At 43.8% G+C, this 14223-nt stretch overlaps 1 protein-coding gene across 2 annotated transcripts in view; it reads left to right on the forward strand.

Annotated features, from left to right (window-relative positions):
• The window catches only part of slit2 (slit homolog 2 (Drosophila)), a 124541-nt gene extending 113099 nt beyond the window's left edge, over positions 1–11442 (forward strand). For both annotated transcript variants that reach the window (XM_066718089.1, XM_066718090.1), the window contains 8 exons: positions 812–905; positions 1724–1861; positions 2057–2297; positions 4250–4380; positions 6373–6527; positions 7415–7706; positions 7806–8017; positions 9482–11442. In XM_066718089.1, the coding sequence (XP_066574186.1) occupies positions 812–905; positions 1724–1861; positions 2057–2297; positions 4250–4380; positions 6373–6527; positions 7415–7706; positions 7806–8017; positions 9482–9723 (1505 nt within the window). In that variant the 3' untranslated portion in view covers positions 9724–11442. The remainder of the gene's footprint in view (positions 1–811; positions 906–1723; positions 1862–2056; positions 2298–4249; positions 4381–6372; positions 6528–7414; positions 7707–7805; positions 8018–9481) is intronic.
• The last annotated feature ends 2781 nt before the right edge of the window (positions 11443–14223 follow it).

Consider the following 14223-nt stretch of genomic DNA (forward strand, 5'->3'; position numbering starts at 1 on the left):
CGCAGTTTTTGCAGGTTTAGTGGTCCTGAATTCATCCTTGAAATCAATTGAGCAGGAGAGAAGCCACACAAAATTATGCACCCACAGTCCCCAATCATTTACCAGTGGCAGAATATTGGTCAGCTGCGTGCCGGTGCAGGTCTTTTTGTTCGCCCCCCTGCGCCGGCACATGGCGAGCCCAGGAGCCATTCATCACGGCCATCCCCTCGGGCACCGCGGAGTGTGACTGGTATTAAAGATTCATAATTTAGTGCCTTGTATGTAATTTCACAAAATCTTTTATTGATTTATGGTGTCCAGAGACAAGCATCTGGCATCTCTCAGAAAGCAACTGTGCGAAGACAGAGTCCTTTGAGTTTGAATTCTGAGTCTTGGAATGGAAAGTCATTTCAGGCTCTCCAGGGCATTGTATGACTGTTTAGGGGAAAAAAATAGAGAGAGAGAGAAAAGATGGTTTTCTGTGCAGTGTAATTTGTTTGAAAAGAGTTCAATGGCAGAGGGAGGATAAATAATTGAATACACCAGCACAGCAGGAAACTCAGTCTTGGCACCGCTGCCCAAAAGTCGTCAGCTCAGAAATATAAATTGAAAATGCATCCTCTTGATTTCATCAAGGCCTCCGTGACACAGTTCATCAGCGACCCGGCGAAACTTCACCGCTGAGAGATATTGACGTGGCTGGATGTTGGCATGGTGGTGGTTGGGCGGTAGGGAGTGTGATTGTTGCTTTAATCGGAAATGGAAGGCGGTGCCCGGCAGACGTGCGGATCTGGCTCAGAAATGCAACGTGATGTTTTGGCTTTTCTTGCAGGTGAGCTGTGCGAGGAGAAGCTGGACTTCTGTGCCCCCGACGTCAATCCCTGTCAGCATGACTCCAAGTGCATCTTGACAGCCAAGGGATACAAGTGAGTGTGAAGAAGGATGGATAATGATAACTTCCATGTACTCCTTAAAAAAGGGATGGAGGGTTAGGTAACAGCCAGAAAGGAAACCTACAGCTTATTTGTGTAATATTCCCCCTTGTACCATTTTTTTGCTCTTTCCTCTTCACCTCAGAAAAAGCAGATGCCTTTTGTTTTCATGCTGTAAATCACCGCGTCGGAGAAGCTGTTAGTGAAGCTTTACAGTCCGTTGCTGCTGTTGCAAGATTTATTTTACTTGGTTTACTGGGAGAGGGGTTTTGGTTTTTCTCTTCTCGCCGACAGTTTGTCACTGTACACCTTGGCCAGGTTTTGTGACTTCAGCAAAGGCACAGGGAGGAAAAATGTAATGTCTCGTTTCTATGGATTGCTTATCTCAAAATAAATCAGCCTCTGTTTAATATATCCAATCGATCCCTTCACGGGGGGTATTATAATGAGCTGTTTTAATTAAAGACCGCATGCTCAGCTGAAACGCTGTTAAGTACGGTCCATGAAGATACCCATGTCCTTGGATTAAATTATCCTGGATGTGTAACATTCAACATTCAGCAGAGAGCTTCTCAAAAAAACAATAATAATCCGGTATTGATTCATGACTTGTTCTGTTTTCTTGATGATTTTGTTGTCCTTCGTGGGATGTGTGTAGTGTCCTATCACGTTAGGACTCTGGTTTGTAAAGCACCTTGTGAGTTAGAAAGGTTGAGTAATTCTGGGGGTAAAACATAGCCACTTGTTGTGTCTGCGGTACCTTTCTGGAAGTTTCCTCAGATCCTTTCTAACCCCGCTGTGACTCGTTCCAGATGTGAATGCACGCCTGGCTACGTGGGGGAGCACTGCGACGTTGACTTTGACGACTGCCAGGAAAACAAGTGCAAGAATGGAGCCCAGTGTATCGATGCGGTGAACGGCTATACCTGCGTGTGTTCCGAAGGCTACAGGTCAGTCGAAATGGTTTCTGACCTAGAATTGGCTTCACCTGCTGTTACTCAACAATCATAATGACAACAAAAACAACCATTATAATGCACTTCAGCATTTCAACTCATCCTTTAAACGCATCCTAACAGACACCAATGCACTGAATGTCTGCAGAGTTTTTTTATTACAATCGTGCGTTTCCTCCTCCCGGACAGCGGCCTGTTCTGCGAGTTCTCCCCGCCCATGGTCCTGCCCCGCACCAGCCCGTGCGACAACTACGAGTGCCAGAACGGGGCGCAGTGCTTCGTGAGGGACACGGACCCCGAGTGCCAGTGTCTGCAGGGCTACCAGGGGGAGAAGTGTGAGAAGCTGGTTAGCCTGAACTTCGTGGACAAAACATCCTTCCTGCAAGTCCCTTCCTCCCTGATTGATTCACAGGCCAACATCTCCTTGCAGGTACGGAAAACAGAAGGATGAAAATAGATTGTGCCTCCTCTGCGTGTCTCCTGAAACTCTCACCTTCTTCCTTTTTTATTGTGATTCAGGTCAATATCATGTTGCGATAACAACCTGGTCTGTCTGGGCTCTTCCTGTCTCTCCTTGTCACTCCCAGCATGCCTTGCTCCGCTCTTGTTTGTGTTGTCTTCAGTTTGTGTTGGTTGTGCTCTCAGTGACTAGGTTTTGTGTCTATTCCACCCGTTGACACCAGAAGCACATGTTGCTTGAGTGCTTCTCTTCTGAGCCTCTAAAACTCCTCGCCCTTCAACAGTTAATCTCCCAAAAGCCCCCCGGTTTGTTCTGGCACAACTTTTTCAGTTCCAGACATCTGGCTCCCAGCTGATGACCCTCGCACACAATTCACTTGACCTCTCCTAGAGAACATTTACCTTAGTCTCCTTGGGAGGAGAGGACTAAACATGGCTGGAGTTGAGAACACGGAAGAAAAGGATGAAATCCCCATTGTGTGCCCCCTGCCTCTCACCATACAATACTCCGTGACTGCAGAGCCAAACAATTGCAATCGCAATCTTTTCATGTCTAGGGGCTTGTCGTTCTCACACACCCCTCGCGCCGGCCCTGTGTCTGAGGTTGTGTGTCAGGCACCTCTATTGGAAAATTGCAGGTTAGGATGAAGTGTGTAATTCAGAGGAAGATCTGGAACGGCACCTGTAAATGCTTTCGCCATCTTCTGTCTTCCTCCTCGGCTGCGTAGGGGGTTTTGCGACGCCTCCTCTTGTCGGGGGATGTGATGAGCTCGTAGTGCGATGCGTCCCACATGCCGACTGTCGCTGCCAGCTTCACATGTGTAAAAGCACCCCAGAGCCCTCGTGCAGATGGTGAACGCCACGGGCAAATAAACACGCTTTGGTCCGGTTAGAGGGCTTTCCTACTGAGAGCTGTCCCGGGTACTGACCTGCTACTCCAGGATTGTCTTGCACTTTTAATCGAACGACAGCAGCAGATTGATTGTCCTTTTGTTGGATTTATGTTCCAACCGTAGCTCTGATCAATTACTTAATTAACCAGATTATTTTATCAAGTAGTCATACATAACATCGCCTTTTTTATTTTTTGATTCAAGGTGGCACAGCCTTCATTTGCAGTCCTTAGAGCTATATTAAATTCATCCAGCTAATCATCTTGATTGGACCAATCAAGTCACTGCGAGATCATCTGGAACAAAAGCTAGAAGGTGTAGCATTCCTCCAGGGTTTGCGTCTGAGACCAGCTGATCCAGTCTTTAGTGCAGAAGTTATTCAGAACGGTCAACGTGAAGATTGGAGGCCAGAGAAGTCAGGGGAACGTTGTACAATGCGATAAGGGGCTCTACGGAGGCAGGTAACTTCTACAATGCTGATTTCAGATCAGACCCTCACATCTTGAACAAGAACGTAGAGAGGGGTCCGGAGGTCATCATAGGCCCATTCCCAGGCTGAAGGGCAAGAGAAGAGTCTCGCATTGTGCTGCCCGAGGGGGCAACCCGTCTGGGGTCTTCACAATGTGGGAAGGCATGAACGTGTTTATTGTCCCGGACTCGTGATCATCCTGAGGAATTCGGAGCCCCAGGTGGGAATGTAGTGAAACTGCAGACGTGAGCAGACGTGTTTAGTTTTCTATTGTTTTGTCTGTTTAGTGTAAAAGGCTGTTAGCACTGGGGGGCGAATAGTCTGTGTGCCAGTAAATGCAATCCAGAAGTATTTTTTTATCAGATTGACTGAGGTGCTGCTGAAAATTGCTACAGCTTTAAGACTTGAGGGAGATGGGTTTTTTGTTGGGGGTTATGTGTATAAAACCCTGAGAAGTCACACATTCATTTATTACACTGTTAAATTCAGTTTGGGGAGTTTGCAATTAGAGAGAGGCTCAACACTGATACTGTGTTTCTGTTCCCCTCTGTTGATGAACAGATCGCCACGGACGAAGACAGTGGGATCCTGCTGTACAAAGGGGACAAGGACCACATCGCGGTCGAGCTGCACCGGGGGCGGCTACGCGTCAGCTACGACACAGGGTCCTACCCGCCCTCTGCCATTTATAGGTAATGCGTCTGTACAAGCGGGCAGCTACGACTTTCTCACTGCGGCTGTGCTGTCATTTTATCTTTTCCTCACTCAATCGCCTGCTCACCTGTGTTATAAGAGCAGGACTAATCTGTACTGTGTTTTAATTTGGGATCAATTGGGGTTGTTGTGCTATAAGTCGTAAGCAACACAGAAGCACAATGTTCGCATCGGTGCAGTGAAGATGGCAGCCCCGAACAGCATCATTAAAACCCTCACTGCGTCGGCAGTTGTCTTCACACATTTTATTTGTTGCTGCTCAAAAGGAAAATGTATAAAAATGTTTACCTCCCCTGGAGATGCTCCATCTGCCGCGAATCATAAATATCAAACGCCGAAGCGCGGACGGCTGTTCGTGTTCAAACCGCAAAGCCTTGAAGAACAGAGTGTGCGATTAATTATGTATCAGATGTCAGGGGTCGTTTGTTTAAAAGGAGAGGTACATAGAGGTTTACATGGATAAGGAAAATTGTAGAGTGATAGATCATTATTTTTTTTGCAAATTTTGATATGCACCTTTAAATGATTATTCCAGTTCCAAAGTCTCCAAGTCTAAATTCAGTTAAAGGTATAATTGAATGGCCTTTCGTTCATCTGTATTGATGTCATAATAAAGCAATGTTGACAGTATTAGGACAGTGCCTCACAGAGAGAACAGAAAGACTCAATTTGCTTGGATGTGAAGTCAAAAAGGGACACAATTTATTAACCTAATTAATAGTCAGCACTGTGGAGTAATGTTTAGGGCTCTGGACTCATGTGGGTTCTAATCCTGGGTGGGGCAGTGCTGTTGTCCCCTTGAGCAAGGTACTTCACTTAGATTGCTCCAGTAAAATGTCCAGCTGTATAAATGGGTACAAATGTAAGTCACCCTGGATAAGAGTGTCTGCTAAATGACAAAAATAATAATTTATATACAAGACCATCAGCAAACATAGCATGTCTGTGTAATATCCTTGGAGACCCACAGGGTTATTGTGAAGAATTCAAAGATCAAGAACACAATCCTGGCCGAGAACAACAAACGTGGCTCTCGTGCGCAGGTTGAAACCCCTATAAAACGAGAGACTTCCTCTGATGTTTTAGACGCCATGAGTTCAAAATGCAATGTAATCGTATTTAATGACGCTCCTGAATGAATGCTCTCTGAAGTCTGTCCCTGGCACTCCACGAGGAGAGGCTTCACCCTGAGACGGATCTCACAATGTGCAATTCATCACAGAGCAGATTCACTGCTGACGGGCGAATCTCTAATCCCGAGTACAGATTCATGCTCTTTCTTCACAGAATCCCTTATGAGACGGGCCTGTGAGAGAGTAATTGAATTGCAGTTGCAGCCCAGGAGAGGAAGGCAATACTGTGTCATTCTAGAGAAAACAAATCTCTGCGATGTTGATTTATTTATTTATTTTTCCTAGAGACCGAAGTGATTCGAGCTCCTGGGAGGAAATTCCTGATTTCCAGCCAGAGTTTCTCCTCTGCTCTTTTTGTCAGGGGCTGGTTTTCCATATTTTGTCTTTGAGTTGCCACTTTCAGGCCGTCGTGGAGTTTGTGTTGTTGTTTTTTGGTCCTCAGTTTGCAGGAAAGAAAGCAAATTTATTTGTACACAAACCCCCTCCCTCAAACATAAAAAACGAACACAAATCGACTTTCATCTTGTATTGGAGAGACTGTCAGGTTTCTATAAAATTAAAGTAACTGAACTCTCAGACCGCCTCACACTGTTGACCGACACGCCACACGCACATCCCAGCTCCACACATTGAGAGGCTTTTTGTTTCATAGGATTTTTTTTTTTAAATGAATGATTAGCTCCCTGTCTAAGCCTTACAACTCTGGGTAACTTTATAGTCCTCCACCCCAGCCTGCAAGATAATGTATAATCTTGGGCAGACGTGTGTGTTATGGAAGCCTGTAATACTATTTTCCTTTCTATTCTCATACTGAAGTTTGTCTGCTTGCATTCGCAGCGCAGAGACGATCAACGACGGGAACTTCCACGTGGTGGAGCTGGTGGCCTTCGAGCAGTCTCTCTCCCTGTCCATCGACGGGGGCAGCCCCAAGACCATCAGCACGCTGGCCAGGCAGTCCACTCTGAGCGTCGACTCCCCGCTCTACATCGGAGGTGAGGCCGCATTCCAGTATAAATACAGTTGTCGTCTATGAGAGCAATGGAGTGGCAGTGCAAAGTTCACACAAGACTTAACTCCTAAGACCCTTCATTAGTTTACCTTATAAGTGGTGGATGGAGGCACACAATGAGCTTTAACAAGTTAAGCGTGGATACTGGGTCCTACTAATTACCACAAAGTACCCAAACAGTTACCACAAAGTACCACACATTACCCCCAAGTACTGCACATTTCCGCAAAGTACCATGAATTACCCAAAGTACCCACACAAATTACCACAAAGTAACACAAAGTGCCCAATAATTACCACAAAGATGTATTTGACACAAAGTATAATTTATGGTGCATTGTAGCATTTGTTTTGGTTACTCTGTGGTAATTTGCGGTACTTAGGGGTAATTTGCAGTTATTTGTGGTACTTTGTGGTAATTATTATTATTATTATTATTATTATTATTATTATTATTATTATTATTATTTCTTGGCAGACGCCCTTATCCAGGGCAACTTACAACATGAGTGCAAAACAAAGTGCAAAAATACAGTTCAGTAAAGGCATCAATCATTACAAATTAAATTTACATAAAACAAAGCAATTCAAAATATAATACATTTTACAACTTCCAATTTACAATTTACACAGGCAAGTACAGTAAGTGAGGTCCTACATCCTGGACGGTAAAAGTACGCAAGAAGCATAATAAAACTGTGAAGTGCTATCTAACGGGGGTTAAAAGGACTAATATTATAAGTACTGTCTGAAAAGATTAGTAGGAGTGGGATGCCTCTAAAGGTGGTGGCAGCTCTGAAGCCGTGTTTAGGACTCAATAGCTCCCAGGATGCGAAGCGCCCCTATTGACTCCCCTGCCTCTCACTCCAGGGATGCCGGTGAAGAGCAGCGTGGCGGCGCTGCGCCAGGGCCCGGGGCAGAACGGCACCAGCTTCCACGGCTGCATCCGCAACCTGTACATCAACAACCAGCTGCAGGACTTCAGCCGCTTCCAGCTGCAGACGGGCATCCTGCCGGGGTGTGAGCCGTGCCAGAAGAAGGTGTGCGGTGCCCACGGGAGCTGCCTGGCCACGGGGCAGTCCACCTTCAGCTGCGAGTGCGAGGGCGGCTGGACGGGGGCGCTGTGCGACCAGCAGACCAACGACCCCTGCCAGGGCAACAAGTGAGTCTGGGACAGATCATGCACAATTCAAGCACAACCCCGGCAGTTAGTTCCCAGCTGGCCGGCACAGACCTTTTACCTCTTCCCATCTCTCTCCAGGTGCATCCGCGGGACCTGCCTGCCCATCAACGCCTTCTCGTACAGCTGCAAGTGCCAGAGCGGCTTCGGGGGCGTCCTGTGCGACGAAGAGGAGGACCTCTTCAATCCCTGCCAGTCCCTCAAGTGCAAGCATGGCAAGTGCCGGCTGTCGGGCCTGGGCAAGCCGTACTGCGAGTGCAACAGCGGCTACACGGGAGACAGCTGTGACAGAGGTGAGACCCCCAGCATTGCCAGCTGTGTTCTTGCACTCGTTTCCTGTGACATCGAGGAGTAAGACGTGTGTGTGTGTGTGTGTTAGAGTACATACACTGACAGCCAAAATGATGTGGTGACCTGTAAACGTTACTGAAATCCAACTTTTTCTTAAACCATTGTCGTGTGCAATCTGTTATAAAATCTGTTGAAACTGCAGCTACATTTAAATGGAATTGCACTGTAGTTACACACATTAACCTATTGTCTGGGGAGTTACCAGAGAAAGGAGATAAGATATATAAGGATGATTTATCCGTAGCTTCCTTTCAGAGTCAAGGGTATTTTATGAAGGAAAACTGGACGAACACAGCCTAACGCCGACATACACAGAAAAACTGGTAGCTATGCAAAAAAGAGGCTGGATCAAAATCTTTTCCTATACAGTTGTCCTTGCAGAAGCTTTTAAAATGAACCCAACTGCAACTCAAAATCGTTGTGTACATTGGGCAGTTTATTTGGTTTATTCCTTTCCTGGTGGCATTTTTGGTGTCTGACCTCAGTGTATTATTGGAGGATTAGCTTTTTGCGTAAGTCTCTGATCGTTTGTTCTGACTGTCCTCCGCTGTGAAGTGAAATCCAGTTTTCTGACCCTCTCTGTTTCTGACCTCTCAGCCGCCACTGACCACACCCAGACCCCCGTGCGGGTCAGACAGGTGAGACCGACTCACAAAAGGATAAAGGGTCTTGCCTCTCGCTTATCCTTTTCCTCCTCATGCGATCTGTTTCATCCTGTGTTTGTGGCGATAATCATTCGAAGTCATACGTGTTTGAGCATTAAGGACATATTATTGTTTTTGTTTGTGTATTTATATGTATATATATGATTGTGTGTGTGTGTGTATGTATTGGTGAACCTCATAGACAAACCCCGCCCACTTTTGTTTTCCTCCTGTGTATTCTTGTACTTGTGATCACAGTGTTGTAAACTCATACATAAATATTAATATTTATATTTCCAAGTATATCTGTAAACAAAGTCTTAATAGCCAATTGTGATACAAACTGTTCTAAAGGTTGCCTCCCATATAGCATCTTTGGTGACCCATATGGAATAAAATATAGATATTTGAATAAACGGTATTCAATCGATGATCCTTATACTTTTCACAAGCTACAATTGGCCCCGCTTTTGTACATTTAAAATAGAATATATTTAAAATCAATCCCATATACTTTGAATACATTAAAAAGGAGGCACTTTTGGCAAATGACAAAAGGAGATAAGGATCACACTTTAAAGATTGTGTGAGCAGCATCCTGGCACTACAGTCCTAGCATGCTATTGGTGTTGTATTCCCCATTGTTTATCCTTTTCTTGTCCCAGAGGTATTGGAGTTGGATAAACCTCATCAGCAAGTAAAGAATAACGATCATTATCTTTTCTCTCCCACTCTCTTTCTGTCTGTCTCTCACGCTCGCAGAAATCTTTTGTCGAGGGGAACGGGTCCGAGATAACTACCAGAAGCAGCAGGGGTACGCCGCGTGCCAGACTACCAAAAAAGTCTCGCGGTTAGAGTGTCGAGGCAGCTGCGACAGCGGACAGTGCTGTGGGCCGCTGAGGAGCAAGAGGCGGAAATACACGTTCGAGTGCACGGATGGCTCTTCGTTCGTGGAGGAAGTGGAAAAAGTTGTCAAGTGTGGCTGTACAAAATGTCCTTTGTAATTTTTATTTTATTTTTTGGTTACATGTCCCTTTTTGTAAGGAAAAACAAAACAACATCAACAACAAACAACAAAAGTACCTTCTGACCGTGCTGGACTAATTAATGCTTCCATAGTGGAAATGTTGAATTATATTGTAAAATACAGAACAGACTTATTTTTTATTATCGAGAGGAGAGGAAAAAAAGAAAGAAAAAAAAAAAGCAGTCGACTATATTCTTTATTTGCTATTTCTCCGGGAGGTTGGACCGTTTTCCTTTTCTTTCCGATTTTTTTCTTTTTTCAAGAACTGACGGCTTGTTTATCGCAGGTGAAGAAATTAAGAAAATTGGCAGGTCACTTTTTTTTTCCTTTCCTTTCTATTTCAGTTTTTTATGATTTTAGAATTTTACATGTCACGTGACTTTGGTTACTGTACAATGACGAACAGATTCACTTTTTTTTTTTTTTTTAATTGTGGCATACGGATTCGGATTCCGAGAGCGACTGGACGCGCAGAGAGACGTCAGATGATGGTGGTTTCACAAAACACCTTCTACCTTCTCGACAAGAAAATGGCCGTGAGATCTGCGGAGGACTGTGCCGGAGAAATCTTGCGTTGAGATGCAGAATCCTCAGTCTCTGAAAGCCCTGATCTGTTGTTGGCCACAAACTGCCAGATAACAGCTTGGTGTAAATGAACATCAAATACAACTTTAATGTTACCTGCACATATCAATGCTACAATAGTGGAACCCTTCGATATTTAGCGAGCCTCATTTCCAGTATTAATATTTTGTAATTTAAATGTTAAAGGGGTGGGGTGGGGGGGGTGCGTGGGTAATTAAGTCTAGATTAATAATGTACGGTTAGTAATTTGGTTAAAACGAAACGTCTTGTCCGTATTCTTTTCTGACTGTTGGCGCAGTATTCAAAAATATCACTGACAAGTATTTATTGCATCGGAAGTACCTTTACTTATTCACTAGACCTTCCCTTATACTACAGTTTGAGCCTTTTAATATATATTAATTTATATTTGTCCTGATATTTTTGTATTAAAAATAAATAAAATTAATCAGGATCGGTTGGGATAGATTAACTAACATAGCATGTCCCGTTTAGATGAAATTATTATTTTCTCTTTAGCGCTATATTTGACCACTGATATTGTTGGATTTTCCTGAAAAGTTACATTTTAACCTTTACGGTGTTAAATGCAACAAAACATTGTATATTTTTGTCAAATCTCCTGAGAATTTGTACTGTGCCAGAAATAAAGGTCTTTATACTAGAATATAATTGAAATAGAGAACTTTTTCCCTACATATTTTACAAAGATTAAATGGTGTTTAGAAAAATTATCCTAGGAAAAAGAATAGATTTCTTTTTACGAACATGTTTTTCCTCGGAGTTCCTTACCTTTTTAACAAATTATGCTAAGAAAACTGTGACTTTTTTCTAAATAAAACTACTTTGTTATCCCCATGTTTCCAATGTTAACATGTTGCTGCTAAATTTGTAATGTAGATTTGGATGATAATATGTATGGTAGTGGATTGTGCTCTCCCTTCATTAAAAAAAGGGCACTCTATATAACAAAGATTTTGTTTTCTTGACTTTTTTATGAAAAAAAACAGGCAAACTAGGTGTCCATGTTCAATGCATTGTGTTGTGTCTCACCTGGACTAATATCAGTCTTGTCACTGATGTTTGTAAATTAAACAGGATATTTACTTCAGTGCCATCTCTCCGTTGTGTCTTTGCTTTGAGATAAACGATATCAAAAGCCCTTGACGCTGCATGATATTCAGAAAGAAACCCCAGCTTCCTGTCCACTCGTATTGTGAAGAGAAAAAAATTGTCTTTTTTCACAGCAAAATGTCATGGCTTAAAAACAGTCACATGATTACGCAGGAAGATACCTGTTTGGTGTGTCCGTAGGTACTTAATGATTTGGTAGCAGATGGGAGATCACCCCCAGCTCAGTTTGAATGCCGACGCTGAGAGACTGTTCGAATGGGGAATCCCCGTTCTTTGCTTCTTTGTACTCCTGAAGTTAACGTTGAAGTATTCCAATATGTGGGTCTCGTTGGTATTGGATTCCTCAAAATGGGAATGTTAACCACAGGCAACCATATTGACGATGTTTTCCCAGCAGCCCTTGCTTAGCAGTCAAAGCAGTGCTGCTGTGAAATGTAACAGGTGGGCTTTCTTGAGTCATGCCTTCGTTCTTGCTTCCCTACCATACCGGCCAGATGTGTGGCGTGCTTGGGATATTGTCGTCACATGTACATTGAGACCAGCCTTGATCATAAAACACCGCAGCTCTTGCAAAGTGTCCATTGGCCTCTTGGTGCCTCTCTGATCGTCTCCTTCTTGCTCAGTCATCCAGTTTGGAGGGACGGCCTGATCTAAGCAGGGTTTGGTGGTGCCACACACCTCCCACTTCTTAATAATGATCCAAGGGATATTCAACCTTTCATATCTGTTTATACCCATCCCTTGATGTGTGCCTTTCAACAGCTCTGTCCTGGAGTTCATTTGAAAGATCCTTGGTGCTCATGGTCGAGTCCTTGCTTTGACATGCACAACCCAGCAGAGGGAACCTACAGGAACTGCTGAATGTATCATAAAATCATGTGAATCACAATAATTTTACAATTTAGTGCAACCACTTAACTTGGTGATTGGTTGCACCTGAGCTGATTTAGGATTGTTATTACAAGGGTGGGGTGGGGGTGGTGGACACGTATCTAACCAAGCTATTTCAGGTTTTTATTTTGAATGTATTTTCTACAAAGTTCTAGAATGTTCTTCACTTGGAAGTTGTGGGTCAGGATTTATTGTTTAATTAGGTGTGCTAAATACACCATTGAATCAATTTATTTTAGATTTTGCAACAGGTCATTGAGAACAATCACAGTCCTCACCAGACATGGTCTGAAGAACCAAAAGTACTCGTCCTCCTAAGGAAATCACACAATGTCACTCATCACAGCAAAAATAAGTCCCTATTATTCAGCTTCGGTTAGCAGACTGGGAAACCCAAGATCCTCAGCCTCGTTAGGAGGACTCAGCTGTAACAGAAGGAGGAAAAACATTGGCCCTAATGTATTGGAAAGACCCTTTTTAGGACAGAGTAAAAATGAAGCTCCTGTGTATGTAATTACATGTATTCGTTAGTGCTTGTATTGTTATTGAAGGTGATGACATATTAGCTTCACGCACCCAGTGGGAGATGACCATCGATACGGTGAATGACACTCAGACTTTACTTTCTGGTCGACCGACAGAACAGGAAACACCAGGATGCAATCGGCGTGAGAAGATGATGGTCAAACACTCACTCATGGGTAAAATCAGCTGTTTTAATACAAATGCATACATTTTGTTTTGTTTTTTGCAAGTTATATTGAGTGAGAACATGCATTGTAATTATGTCACTGCAACTACAATACTCAATCACTAATAGACTGGTCTCCCATGAGCAAATCCCGTTGAATTTGGCCTTTGCCAGAAAAGAATCTGGGTTCATACTCACCCACATTCACACACGGGAGCAAAGCGATTTTATAGTGTAAACGGAGACTGCAGAGAATATCTGTTCAAGTAGAGCCACAGAACACACGTCCCTTCAGAGAAAAGACCTGGTACAGCCTTTATAGGAGGATAACGAGATCTGATAGAGGTGGGTGGGGGGACCACCGGGGAGAGAAATTAGCAGATTAAGACAAACACATTTCAGGCTGTGGGGTCATTTTATTAGCAGATTCAACCAACACTTACACCCAAATAGCATTGTTAACTGTGTGCGGTGTACTGGGGGCAAGGATGGTTGTGATGCATCAGAGCCTAAAACCACAAGAGGGGTTTTAAAGCTCAACCTAAATTAGACCGAATTCCAGGGAGGAGTGGTACCATTGTTTGTCTAATTACACAATGCAATCACTGACTTCTGAATCAAGCGGGTTTAGTTACAGAGGAGCTGGTTGTGCTCAGTGCAATACGCCCCGTTTGTGTCACTTCACACACTACACTGCTGTTGCGTTTCCCTTCGCCGGGGGTTAAATATTACAAGAGTGACTCCAATACAGCGGTTTGATTTCCATCCTCTGTTTAATTTGGACTTTGTTTCAGTGGTTGTTGATTGTTTGTTCTTGTAACACTTCTTATCAGCTACAAATGCCATTGTAGGAACTGCAGTTTGAATCACAAAAAACATTTAAGACCTCAGCTGTAAAAGACCTTAAACCAAAATGTATTCATTTATGTATAATATTGTGTAGGTCCCCCTTTTACTGCTAAAACAGCCCTGACCCGTCAAGGCATGGACTCCACTAGACCTCTGAAGGTGTGCTGTGGTATCTGGTACCAAGACGTTGGCAGCAGATCCTTTAAGTCCTGTAAGTTGCGAGGTGGGGTTTCCATGGATCAGACTTGTTTGTCCTGCACATCCCACAGATGCTCGATTGGATTGTTATCTGGGGATTTTGGAGGCCAAGTCAACACCTTGAACTCG

Source organism: Amia ocellicauda, chromosome 12, assembly GCF_036373705.1.
Source record: "Amia ocellicauda isolate fAmiCal2 chromosome 12, fAmiCal2.hap1, whole genome shotgun sequence".
Classification (NCBI taxonomy): Eukaryota; Metazoa; Chordata; class Actinopteri; order Amiiformes; family Amiidae; genus Amia; species Amia ocellicauda.